The sequence below is a fragment of the Chanodichthys erythropterus genome, chromosome 9 (assembly GCF_024489055.1).
Source record: "Chanodichthys erythropterus isolate Z2021 chromosome 9, ASM2448905v1, whole genome shotgun sequence".
Lineage (NCBI taxonomy): Eukaryota > Metazoa > Chordata > Actinopteri > Cypriniformes > Xenocyprididae > Chanodichthys > Chanodichthys erythropterus.
This window is the reverse complement of record NC_090229.1, coordinates 15,342,770-15,356,330: the sequence shown is the minus strand read 5'-3', so window position 1 is coordinate 15,356,330 and position 13,561 is coordinate 15,342,770. Positions and strand designations below refer to the sequence as shown.

Genomic DNA, 13,561 nt, shown 5'->3' with positions numbered 1-13,561 from the left:
TCACTTCCATATCTAACAGCTGCAGTAGAGCTGGTAGGAAAAGAGTGGGGAGAATGTCAAATTGCATGGGTTAAAAGAAAAACTTCATTTTTTTTAGTTTGAGTATGTGTGTGTGTTGATAAGTGTGACCGGTCCCCAAAGACAACAGTACAATGGCCTACACAGCCTCTGTGGAATGCATTCAATCAGAGTTCACAGGCAATTCTGTCAGTGTAGAACTTTAAAAAAGAACACACTTCACTTATTTTTATGCTTTTCCACAAACTGAACAAATCGAGACTGTAAATAAACCCCACAGTTTAACTGAAAGGATAATGTCTGATCTGGCATTTGGCTGTGGGAAGGTGAGGTTAGTCAGTATGTTGGTGCTGGACTCGACTGATTCTCCGTATCCGTTTATAGAGGTGAGTTGGTGCGGTCTGCCCCCTACAGGCAAAAATGGATATTAACAGCTCTCCTGGTTGGATAGGGGACTCAAAGGTAGGTACTGCCAGCTGCCACATAATTCTCGTTTTAATCTAAATCTAGGCAGATCATGTGGACGTTATGAGCTATTCAACTTATATAAATACATTTAAAATAGCAAATTGACAAACATTTTAAACACTGAACTGTTTAATACGGAAACGATCCACTGTCACACCTGTGCATCAGAGTTTATGCTTGAACTGTGTACTTACACCAATGTCCACCAGAGGGAGCCAAAAACGAGCAAAGCCGATGAAGTCAAATCTGCATACAGATACTCATCACTTATAGGCTATGAGCGCATTAAAGGGTTAGTTCACTCAAAAATGAAAATTCTGTCATTTATTATTTACCCTCATGCCGTTCCACACCCGTTAAACCTTCGTTAATATTCACAAATTAAGATATTTTAGTTGAAATCCGATGGCTCCTCCGTAAGGCCTTCATAGGGAGCAATGACACTTCCTCTCTCAAGATCCATAAAGGTACTAAAAACATATTTAAATCGGTTCATGTGAGTACAGTGGTTCAATATTAATATTATAAAGCGACGAGAATATTTTGGTGCGCCAAAAACAAAACAAAATAACGACTTATTTAGTGATGGCCGATTTCAAAACACTAGCGCTTCAGGAAGATTCGGAGCATAAATGAATCAGTGTATCGAATTATGATTCAGTTCGCGTGTCAAACTGCCAACGCCTAAAATCACGTGACTTTGGCGCTCCGAACAGCAGATTCGATACACTGATTCATTTGTGCTCCGAATCTTCCTGAAGCAGTGTTTTGAAATCGGACATCACTAAATAAGTCGTTATTTTGTTTTTTGTTTTTTTGGCGGACCAAAATATTCTCGTCGCTTTATAATATTAATATTGAACCACTGTAAAATTCACGAGCAAGGTTTTTTTTTTTATTTTTGTACAAGGTTAGCCTATATATTCATCTCGAAAAAAATGTTAAACCTGCAATATGCACTTTAAGTTAACTAGATTCAATCTGGCCAGAGCAAAAGGGTCAAATATGGTAGGCCTACCTTCACTGGCCCAATGCCAAGGTTGACTCTGAGCCACATGACCCAAGTCAAAGAAATGACGTCTCAGAAGGTGTAGAATGTCAGTAGTGTGATCAGGGGATGGAAACAACCGGGAATGTTGCCTCAGTCCCTTTGATGACGTGAGTCGAATAAGGTCCACTATTATATAACCTACTGTCAGGCATGGGGACCTGCCGTGAATTTAACTAACAGTCCTGGGTAGGCTATATGTGTATGACGATGATAGCCACTTTTTCGACCGAGCAAATTTGTACAAGAATGTTTCATTTGTCAGCATAACTTTTCTGCAATTTGGGGAAAATGGGGAATCATATGTCTTTATGTTTTCTGACTATCATATATATATATAATATGTGTGTGTGTGTGTGTGTGTGTGTGTGTGTGTGTGTGTTAGAAAATTTGAAAGTCTGAATTTTTCATTTGAAGGCATGACTTTTCTGCAATTTGGGGAAAAAGGGGAATCATATGTCTTTATATTTCATATGTTTTCTGATATTATTTGTGTGTGTGTGTGTGTTGTAATACCTATGTAATATATCAATGCATTTATTTCTACAATTTTATTAACTGAACTGTAACTAAATGTGAATCAGTCAGTTATTAATTCAAAATCACTGGTCCACTCATAAACATTTTTGTCACTGGTCACAAATGTTTAAAGTATTTTGATCATGTGATTTATGTGAATAAGACCTTTGTCCTTTATAGATCCTTTATAGACCTCTGCATAAACCCTTTAAGATCAAAAGTACATTTTGGACACAAATGTAATTGGTGGGATTAAATGGGTTAATATTTATTTATGATTTTGTGCCATATAGGCTACTTCTAAGTTGCAAAATGCCCATGCTCAGTAAGTCTGCCCTTCTTTGTACGGTATAGTTCTAGTGTTGAGCCATCTTTATGTGTTCTGGCATTCACCAATGATCTATCTATCCCTTCTTCGCCCCACCACCACACCCGCCAGGGGGCGTGTCCACACCTGCGTATGATCCCTCGGTTACCGGCTAAATTTGTCAACAGAAGTCACTCCCATGCCTCGTGGGACTACAAGGCACTTGGAATCCGCTAGTAAGCACGCGATTTATAAGCATAAGAGACACGCGCTGTTTATTCAGACTATTTTACAGCTGTTCTAGGTCGTTGGTTTAGAAGTAAAAACTTTCTGGATAGATTATGCATGGTGTTAAAACCCTACTGGCGTCTAGAGCTGGTGTTTTGATCATAAGGAATGCTGGAAAATGGGAGAAAGTTGCGGGAAGTTTGGAAAGAAAACACTCACCTGCTCGGTTGTTGCACACGAGCGCATCACCGGGCCAGCATCCGCGCCATCAGCACGTGATCACAGAGACGGACGCCGGGACGTACAGGTAAATCCTCGGAGAGGCGTTACCTGCTGACTGTATTGCCATAGAGAAAATATAAAGTCTTGTGATTTTTGGAGGGGTAACTATCTTCATGAAAGTAACTGTATTATGCATTGTATTTGGGTAAAACATTTTGTTTTCTTTATTGTCTTATGTTTCGAGCAGTAAGAAGGTGGTTGCTGGGTTGGAGGACCTGTTGTTCTACACTATCACCCAGGGAGAAGAGAAACTCTCAGTGGCACGTTTCCTGGCTGTGAGTTGCTCTAGAGTCACAGTGCTGATGACATTATGCATGTGACTTAGTCAGCATGTACTGCTGTGCCTATCTGCTATGTCAAATGAAAGGGAATAAAATGCATGCTATAGACATCGTGTACCCTCATGCTATCCATTTACTAAAATAAGACACTTTAATTCTTAACTAAGTTATAATCATAAATCTTTGGTATTATGTAATGGTACTATAAATAGACATCATGTCTGTGCCAAGTTTCTGGGCTCCATTAAAGCCCCTAATAAATATACCTATTCCCAAACACATGTGGATCCATATTTGGATGTTTGAGTTTGTATTACAAGAAGGAATATATCAGATTATGGACTGTTTTAACCAAGGCAACACATTACATTTCCAGACATAGTACAGCACCTTCCTGTGAGTGTGCTTCAGTGCACATGCCATCCAGAAATAGATAGCTGTTAAAGTGTCTGCTATAATTTATTTGCATGGGGTTGTTTTGTCTATATATGATGGTCATCTCTACCAGCTGCAGTCTAACAACTCAGATGCCATTTCATTGACTGAAGATAATATGTTGCTTCCAAATGACTGATGGTGCACTCCTTCATTTGAATTATGTAAACACTGTTGCACAGTACCTATTAATATTTTAGCCTTTGATTGAATCTATTTACTGTCTTAATGGATGTTCCTGGTCTTATTGTAAACAATTCATCCATGTTATTCCAAAAACTTTGTAATCTTTATCACAATGTAATAATTTGCTCCGCTGTTTTGAAAGGACTTTCCTTTTTTGACACCTGTCATATAGAGACCACTTTTTACGATCCATTAAATTCCTAATTAATCAAATCAAGACCCACTTCTCATAATATCCTGTTTCACTCGCAAATACACTACCGATCAAATGTTTCATTTTTATTGTTTTTATTGTTTTATTGCTATTTAAAATAATGTTTTTCTATTTTAATATGCATTAAAATGTAGTTTATTCTTTTGAGGGCAAGGCTTAATTTTCCTCAGCCATTATTCCAATCTTCAACGTTCTAATATGATGATTTTCTGCTCAAGTTTCTCGTTACTGTCAGTGTTGAAAACAGTTGTGCTGTTTAATATTTTTTGGAAACTTGATATATTTATTCAGGATTCTTTGATTAATGGAACATTGAAAAGAACAGAATTTATTTTAAATAAATGCTCCTTTGACATTATAAATGTCTTTTCTGTCACTTTTGAAAAAGACATTTATAATGTTACACATTTCTGTTACTTTTCTGTCCAATTTGTTTCATGTGACATTAAATGTCTCCAAATAACTTATATTGCATTGCTGAATTTGTAGTTCATCCCATAAATTTGTGCTAAAATAAAAAAAAGCAATGATTTTTCACAGAACTGTGTTTTGACAATTATGCCAATATTAAAGGTGACATCGAACATTTTTTTACAAGATGTAATATAAGTCTAAGGTGTCCCCTGAATGTGTCTGTGAAGTTTCAGCTCAAAATACCCCATAGATTTTTTTTAAATGAATTTGTTTTAACTGCCTATTTTGGGGCATCATTAAATATGAGCCAATTCATGCTGTGCGGCCCCTTTAAATGCTCTCGTTCCCGCCCACGGAGCTCATGCCTTAAACAGTGCATATACAAAGATTACACTGCTAATATAACCCTCAAAATGGATCTTTACAAAGTGTTCATGCATACTGCATGCATGCATCGGATTATGTGAGTATTGTATGTATTTGGATGTTTACATTTGATTCTGAATGAATTTGAGGCTGTGCTCCGTGGCTAACGGCTAATGCTACACTGTTGGAGAGATTTATAAAGAATGAAGTTGTGTTTATGAATTATACAGACTGCAAGTGTTTAATAATGAAAATATTGACGGCTTGTCTCCGTGAATACAGTAAGAAACGATGGTAACTTTAACCACATTTAACAGTACATTAGCAACATGCTAACGAAACATTTAAAAAGACAATTTACAAATATCACTAAAAATATCATGTTATCATGAATCATGTCAGTTATTATTGCCCCATCTGCCATTTTTCGCTATTGTACTTGCTTGCTTACCTGCATATCTGTTGATTCAGCTGTGCACAGATCCAGACGTTAATACTGGCTGCCCTTGTGTAATGCCTTGATCATGGGCTGGCATATGCAAATATTGGGGGTGTACATATTAATGATCCCGACTGTTACATAACAGTCGGTGTTATGTTGAGATTCAGCTGTTCTTCGGAGGTCTTTTAAACAAATGAGATTTACATAAGAAGGAGGAAACAATGGAGTTTGAGACTCACTGTATGTCATTTCCATGTACTGAACTCTTGTTATTCAACTATGCCGAGGTAAATTAAATTTTTGATTCTAAGGCACCTTTAAAATACATATTCATGTATCTCTTAGGCACTCAAAAGCACAGGTCTGCTGACCTCTGACCCCCGTTTGAGAGACTGTATGCGACAGATCCATCACGCTCTCCAAGAGTCTGTTGGAATGGCAATGATGGACCAGGAAATGTTCAGAAAGTGGGTAGAAAATTGATTCCGCAATACAAAGAGTGAGAGAATATGTTATGTGTGTTTTTAGCGATATGTCATGACATCACTTACAGTTTACAGCCTGCAGCTGTTATGATATACACTCACGCTCATGTTATGATATATACATGCACTCGTGCCCCTTACGGGTGAATGATAGCTCAATGTTCTTGGAAGGCTGGAAATAAAACCAGTCGATTCATCATTCCCACATACACACATATCATCATCACATACAAATGCTTCACCTGACTTTCTGCTCCCCAACAGAGATAAATACAACACTCCACCTGTTGTATTTGTATGTATTGTGTGTATATGTTTTCTGCTGGAGCGTGTGTGGAGCTAAGCTATGTTAAGCAGCGATAATGTGTTTGTTAGTCCTCTGAGGCACAGCTTATGTTTCTTTTGAACCGATTCAGTCAGTGTTAATAAACATGGATCAAATATCATGTACAATTCTCTTAGCACATTACTGATCACAGGTGGCCGTTAAGTCACAGTTGTATCACATGGGCATATGTGTTTCTGTTACTAGATGTGTTGGCAGTAACATAGTTCTTTTGACTCAAGCCTTCCAAAGGAAGTTCATCATTCCAGACTTTGAGGCCTTTACCTCCCTCGTAAACCATCTGTATTATAACGTACAGGCTCAGCAAGGAGGGAAAGTAAGATATTGATTTTCCTTATCGCTGTTTCTGAATCACCTTGTCTTTTAAAACACATTTATTTACCTCTAATCTCTATATTTGTCCATGTGCATGTTTGCTCAGGTAGCTGACTACATCCCTCAGTTGGCTAAGTTCAGTCCACACCTCTGGGGAGTTTCTCTGTGCACAGTGGATGGTCAGAGGTAAAATATACTGTCTTAAAACTTTCTTTATTCACATCTATGTCCAGAATTAACTTTTTGCAGCATCTCTGTAAACAATGTGCAGTTGTGGCTGAATTTACTACATTTTCTGTCCATAAATACACTACGTTCAAAGTTTGGGGTGGTAAGGGGGTGGGGTGGAAAGAAATTACTTTTATTTATTCAGCAAGGATGCATTAAATTAAATAGATCAAAGTGACTGCTCCTTTAAATTAATTATATTAATCAAAAAATCCTAAATGAAAAAAATCTAAAAATCCTAAATGAAAATATTTTCAAATTTGATAATAAGAAATGTTTCTTGAGCACCAAATCAGCATATTAGACTGATTTCTGAAGAATCATGTGACACTGAAAACTGGAGTAATGCTGCTGAAAATTCAGCTTTGCCGCAACAGGAAAAAATTACATTTTTAAATATATTAAAACAGAAAATGGTTATTTTAAATTGTAGTAATATTTTACAATATTACTGTTTTTGCTGTATTTTTGTGTAAATAAATGCTGCCTTGGTGAGCGTGAGACTACTTAAAAACTTTCTTTCAAAATCAACCACAAACTTTTGAATGGTATTGTGTTTCAAAATAATTGCACAATATTTTTCTGATTACAATTCTATCTAAAATAGTATGCATTTATTTTAATGATTTTTTTTTGTCTCAACAACAATATCATTTTTTTACATGTTTTTTGTTCACTTTAACAGTTTTGGTCTTTGAATCATGAACATCAAACCACATATCATACTCATCACATTATCATTCTTACTATCCAACTTAATGTGTTATGTTGTATCTCATAATAACGAGTTTTAATTACCAGCAAATCACTCACATCACATGCTTTCTGGGTTATTCTGGATCTTGAATAATAGTACATTTTCTGTGTATTTTTCTCTTCTTTTCCCTCTCTCACTGTATCTTTCATTTGATCTCTTCATCTTTTCAAAGACATGCTATAGGGGACACGAACATGCCATTTTGTCTGCAGTCATGTGTGAAGCCTCTGGAGTATGCGCTGGCCGTGCATGAGGCTGGCACTGAACATGTGCACAAATATGTGGGGAAAGAACCAAGTGGCCTCAAATTCAACAAACTCTTTTTAGATGAAGAGGGTGAGAAACCATCACAATCTGTCTTATTTCTCTTTTTGTTGCTGTCACTCAAAGATATGGCCACATTAAGTGGTCTCAAATAGTATCTGGACATTATAATCTTTTTTAATTCGCCCTAGACGAAACTCTAGAGGTTCAAAATCAATGGCATGACTCTAAATCCGTGATATCAAAGGCTCATTGTGTTATATTGCAACATAAATCTGGGAACAAGAGGAAGCTGTAAAACAGTTGCCAGTTATCAGACGTCCTTTCAGTATAAACCTTATCAATGGATTTCCTCACCTCTGAGGAACATTGCATCTGCAATCTTTACTTGATCTGTTACGGAATCCTTCCCAGTCAACATGATGCTCCTTTGACATTGAGATTTGACAATTTGTAAACTTTTTTGGTTTTCCAGATAAACCTCATAATCCCATGGTGAATGCAGGAGCCATTGTAATCAGCTCTCTCATAAAGGTAAGAGGCTATTTTTGTATATTTTTACTTCTCTTTTAATATACATTCAAAATAATACCTCAACATTAAATTTCTACAGCCAACCTAAATTCATTCATTAATTTTATTTTTGTCCCCGCCTTTATATGGACACAAACCGTGAATCGTTACTTTAAATTTAGCAGCATTGCTGTGTTCTGTGTTATTGTTTTCAGAAATAATTGCTGTGACAGGCAAAGTGCTTTTATTGGGACAAAATTATGTTTCTGTCCATTCCTTTTGACCTTGTTTTAAATAGCTGACAAGGTACGTGTTTGTGTGTATGGTGGTAGTGGGTGGTCCGATGAGGAATCACATAATAAGAGCTGCTAGTGGTCAAGAGGTGTGTCTAAGCAGCCAATCAGTAGATGTGCTGAGAAATACGCCTTTCAGTGTGTTTGAAAGGGTCACATTTTCTACAAAATTACTGCAATGAAAGAGTAAAAGGTTTCAGTGGTTTAAATTAACTGATATAAAAACAAAACCGGACTGCTTGTATAATTAAGGGACTCACTCAACACAAACACTGCTAGTTTGACCTATGCTCTTAAATAATGTTACACAACAGGAGACACACAGAAGTACTTTTTAAGATGAAGACATCTAACAGCTGTGATCGCATTACACTGACCTTTGCTCATGGGACTCCCTTCTGGACTCACTCGTGGAACTGGTCACCTTAACGTCACACCTTAGGATATATGAAACCCAATATGTGTGGGCACTTTGTCCCCAGCAGATGTTAGGGACTAGTGTTTCACATTCCGTAATTTTGTCTTTATAATCAGCATTCATGTTCTGTCATTTAATTTCATGTTCACTGCAACTGTGCAAAGAAATGTGCATGACTGAATTTGCAAAAATTTGAAAATAAGATGTATTCTCATTGGAGATGCTATTTATGGTTTAATATGGTTTCACATGCATAACACATGTTATATATCCATATTAAATAACTTTTTATGGATTTTTTATACAATTGGACAGTTATGATCTCATATCATACCACATTTTTCTGTGCTGCAAACATCTGTGCACACTGCCACCAAGTGTCTAAATTCGGCACTGTATTAGTTTGTTTGCAGAGGGATCGTTGGATCAATCCCCAAACAAACTGTGGAACCACTGTTAGCTATTTTTTCACTAGCCAACAGAAACTAATATTATTTATACATAGTTCATTTTTAGCCCATTTGACTACATGTCAAGAATTACAGTGGATGGTGTGAATGTTGAATATGTTGTGTGTTTCACTCTTTCCTTTTGGATTTTTCTGGCCACGTCTGTAGAGGTGTTTGTTGTTGTGAAGAGAATTAGCATTAGCTATAGGTTAGCCCTCAGAAATTTCTAATGGGTTTTTGAAATGTATTTATGAGTAAAATAAGCTGTTATATACTATGTAACAAGGATTAATCACAAAACTTGTGTAGTCCTTATGAAGCAACTTGTTAGCAACTTAATTTTTAAAGCAAACAATTGTATATAGGTATAACTTTATTTTATATTGTTGAACAATATTTCCATAGACCTTTCAAGTAATGTTAACCACAGACCTTAATTTATTAATAAATAAAAATTAGTGAAGCCTTTTGGGCGAATTAGCCTTCCAGGTTAGCCTTCTATTACTGCTTTTAGTATGAGTTTTATTGGCTTGACTACACTTGTGAAAAAGAAGTGTGCTTACTTGCAACTGTACTTGCAGATAGGATAATGTAATGAAATAAAAGGCCACTTAAGTGTACTTAAAGAGAGTGCACTTTCATGACTATATAACACATTTAAGGACACTTTAAATCATTATGGTTGAATAATATTTTGTCATGCTTTAAAGAAGTACACTTATTTATTTTGATGTGTTGATTATTGTACTTGAGCACATGTAATGTACTTGATTAAAATTGTAACTGTAGTGTGTTATTTGATATAATATTTAACGTTAATATATTTAAATGTACTAAATTGCAACTTTAATAGAAATTTCATTAGTATATTTAGTTTACCATCCTTGTCAGTACATTTGACAGAACATTATTTCAAGGGTTAGTTCACCCAAAAATGAAAATTCTGTCATTAATTACTCACCCTCATGTCGTTTCAAACTCGTAAGACATTTGTTCATCTTCAGAACACAAATGAAGATCTTTTTAATGAAATCTGAGAGCTTTCTGTGCCTCCATTGACAGCCTATGCAACTACCTTTCAAGCCCCAGAAAGGTAGTGAAGACATCATTAAAGTAATCCATGTGACCCAAGTGGTTTAACCTCAATTTTATGAAGCGGCAAGAGTACTTTGCACAAAAAACTAAATTTACCACTTTATTTACAAAATATTTATCTCCAAGGCACATTCACGAGAGCAGATGTTGTTGCATTTTATTGTTTTATTTTGTAAAAGAAATATTATTTATATTTATATACTTTACGTATGCTAAAGTGTACTTCTTTTCAGCATTTTATTGTTTTATTTTGTAAATGAAATATTATTTATAGTTATATACTTTACGTATGCTAAAATGTACTTCTTTTCACATGGGAATTCATGATTTTTCTGTCTTCTTTTCTCACTTTCTCTTTTTTTTGTCTCTATCACAGCCTGGTTCCAACAAGGCAGAGAAGTTTGACTTTGTGAGTACACTGCAGCATCTCCACCATGTGAAATATCCCAGGTTTTTCATTTATCTCACTTGTTATAAAAATTGATTTCTGTTTGTCGCTCAGATGATGGATTATCTGAAGAGAATGGCTGGCAGAGAATATGTTGGGTTCAGTAATGCCACGTGAGTGTTTAATATAACTCCATTATTTCCATCAAATCTCACTATCTTAGAGGTGAACCTACAGTTGTTATCTAATTCGTACTGATTTATTGGTGAATGATAACATTTTCTTGCTTTTTAAAGTTTCCAGTCCGAAAAAGAGACCGGTAACAGGAACTATGCAATTGGCTATTATCTCAAAGAAAAAAAAGTGAGTGTCTTGTTGGTTATTGTCATTTTCATAAGCATAATGATGGGATTTTTCCTGCTTTCTCACTTGCTGCTCTGCTCCTTTTCCTGTAGTGTTTTCCCAGTGGAGCTGACATGACGGCAGCCCTTGACTTCTACTTTCAGGTAAATGAACTGTCATTCTGACACATAATTGTGTTTAAAAGTAGAACTTGCTATTATTGCTCATACTAAACCACAAAATGTTTCTCTTTTATCATTTTTCATTTCCAGCTGTGCTCTATTGAGGTGACATGTGAGTCCGGCAGTGTCATGGCAGCCACATTAGCTAATGGAGGGATCTGTCCAATCACAGGCGAGCGTGTGCTCAGTGCTGAGGCCGTCCGAAACACTCTCAGTCTCATGCACTCCTGTGGCATGTATGACTTCTCCGGCCAGTTTGCCTTTCACGTGAGTCACACACTAACAGCTGACTGATTGCTTGCAGAATTCCTCAGTGTGATAAAGTACACAGTGGACTTTATATCTAGATTAAACTATTTCAGTCATTTACTTTAAACCTCAGCTAATTACTCAAATAAAGTCACTGTTATTATATGGGGCCATGCTGCAAAAGACACGAGACACAAGCGCAATGGTCAAACACGTCCATCTAGCGCGTTTACATTGAAAAACAGTGGAACCGTGTGTGAACCGGCCCTATGTGTTTCTCTTCCTCAGGTGGGTTTGCCTGCTAAATCTGGGGTGTCTGGTGCCGTGCTGCTCGTAGTGCCTAATATTATGGGAGTAATGTGCTGGTCTCCGCCTCTTGACCGTGTCGGCAATAGCATCCGAGGCATCCATTTCTGCCAGGTACTTTTTCATGATCTCTGCTTTTGTCTCTTTTTCTATTTCTTTATTTCTTTATCTGAGACCATTAACATGTTTCTCTTTTAGGAGCTAGTCTCGCAGTTTAACTTCCATAATTATGACAATCTGAGACACTTTGCAAAGAAGTTAGACCCTCGTAGACAGACAGGCCACGAGAGGGTGAGACCACAGACCAAATTTGCCAGTTCATTCACAGCATGCTCACAAAGCAAAGTTAATAGTTGTAAGCATTGATTATATTTCATATATTTCAGAACAAGTCTGTGGTGGATCTGATGTTTGCTGCATACAGTGGTGACGTTTCAGCTCTCAGGAGGTAAATATCTCTTTCTTTTTTAAAGCAAATAAAAATACATTCAAACATTTTCATGTGAATGGTCATGTGCAACAATAAGATATTAATTTGTTTCAGAATTGCTCTCTCTGCAGTCAATATGGAATTGACTGACTATGACACCCGTACCGCCCTACATGTGGCTTCAGCAGAAGGTAATAATAAGGCCTTTTTCAGATGGGCTAAAAAAATTTCCACTACCATTCAAAAGTTTAGGGTCAGTGAGATGATTTTTTTAAAGACATTAATACTTTTATTCAGCAAGGATGCATTAAATTGATCAGAAGTGATTGTAAAGACAAAAAAAATTAAGCAGCACAACTGTTTGCAACATTGAAAATAATAAGAAATGTTTCTTGAGCAGCAAATCAGCATATTAGAATGATTTCTGAAGGATCATGTGACACTGAAGACTGAAGTAATGAATACTCAGAGTATACTGAGTTTATTTTAAATTGTAACATTCAACAATATTACTGAAGAGACTTCTTTCAAAAAATTTAGTTATTTCTAGTCTGACCAGCAACAAATGCATGGAATTTTTAGTCCCGATCCAAATTACTTTCATATGTGGTTGATAAATAGTGAATGAGTGACTGCATGAAGTAAAATACAGTATTGCCTCAAATGCTTATTTTGTCTCATGTGCCTCATGATTTGATCTCATGATGGAGGTAAAAATAAAAGATATTCTGTCAGTCTCTTGGCATTGTTCTGATGCTTAAGTCATTATTTAATTCATTACTACTATTTCATCAATAAGTGAGTCCTAAAGTTCAAACTGTGAAATCTGAATTGGGTTTAAATGAAAATCTTAATAGGTCTCTAAAACTCTGATTTCAGGGCACTTAGAAGCAGTCAAGTTTTTAACAGATACCTGCAAAGTTAACCCCAATGCAAAGGACAGGTACGGCAAAACCCCCCTCCCTTGAACTTTTTGTGGTCTGTTTTTGTTTCATTGATTTAAAATGCATGCCTATCTGTTCTTCAGATGGGGGAACACACCTCTCGATGACGCTATGCAGTTTGGGCACAACGCAGTGGTGAAGGTACTGCAGGAGTACCAGAGCATTTACAAACACACACTAATGCCAGAGATCAGCGCTGACACCTGTCCCAATTCCACCATTGACGTAGAGGAACTGAAGAGCATGGAGACGCTGGAGGGTTTAATATGAGTGAGAACTTACCACGGGAAATCCTAAACTGCAGTGTCTCGTGACTTCAGGGAAGCATGAGGGTGTGAGATTTATGACA

At 36.5% G+C, this 13,561-nt stretch overlaps 1 protein-coding gene across 2 annotated transcripts; it reads left to right on the top strand.

Moving 5' to 3' along the window:
* The first annotated feature begins 461 nt into the window (after window positions 1–461).
* gls2a (glutaminase 2a (liver, mitochondrial)) lies at window positions 462–13,492 on the top strand. 2 transcript variants are annotated; one of them, XM_067394718.1, is made up of 18 exons: window positions 2,258–2,895; window positions 3,058–3,145; window positions 5,554–5,675; window positions 6,226–6,355; window positions 6,461–6,540; window positions 7,512–7,675; window positions 8,079–8,137; window positions 10,748–10,780; window positions 10,874–10,932; window positions 11,056–11,122; window positions 11,215–11,265; window positions 11,374–11,550; window positions 11,821–11,952; window positions 12,037–12,129; window positions 12,225–12,286; window positions 12,383–12,459; window positions 13,148–13,211; window positions 13,296–13,492. In XM_067394718.1, exons 1-18 carry the CDS (start codon window positions 2,702–2,704, stop codon window positions 13,480–13,482), a joined length of 1,839 nt encoding a protein of 612 aa, XP_067250819.1. In that variant the 5' UTR covers window positions 2,258–2,701; the 3' UTR covers window positions 13,483–13,492. The 2 variants fall into 2 exon arrangements, with proteins under 2 accessions (XP_067250820.1, XP_067250819.1); XM_067394719.1 differs by lacking the exons at window positions 2,258–2,895; window positions 3,058–3,145 and adding an exon at window positions 462–480.
* Window positions 13,493–13,561: the final 69 nt, after the last annotated feature.

What these genes read in the sequence shown, in the direction of transcription:
- gls2a (XM_067394718.1), top strand. Translation starts at nt 2,702, where the DNA reads ATGCATGGTGTTAAAACCCTACTGGCGTCTAGAGCTGGTGTTTTGATC. An exon ending in GTTGGGTTCAGTAATGCCAC is followed by an intron (nt 10,933 to 11,055) that starts GTGAGTGTTTAA and finishes TGCTTTTTAAAG; the next exon opens with TTTCCAGTCCGAAAAAGAGA. An exon ending in GACGTTTCAGCTCTCAGGAG is followed by an intron (nt 12,287 to 12,382) that starts GTAAATATCTCT and finishes AATTTGTTTCAG; the next exon opens with AATTGCTCTCTCTGCAGTCA.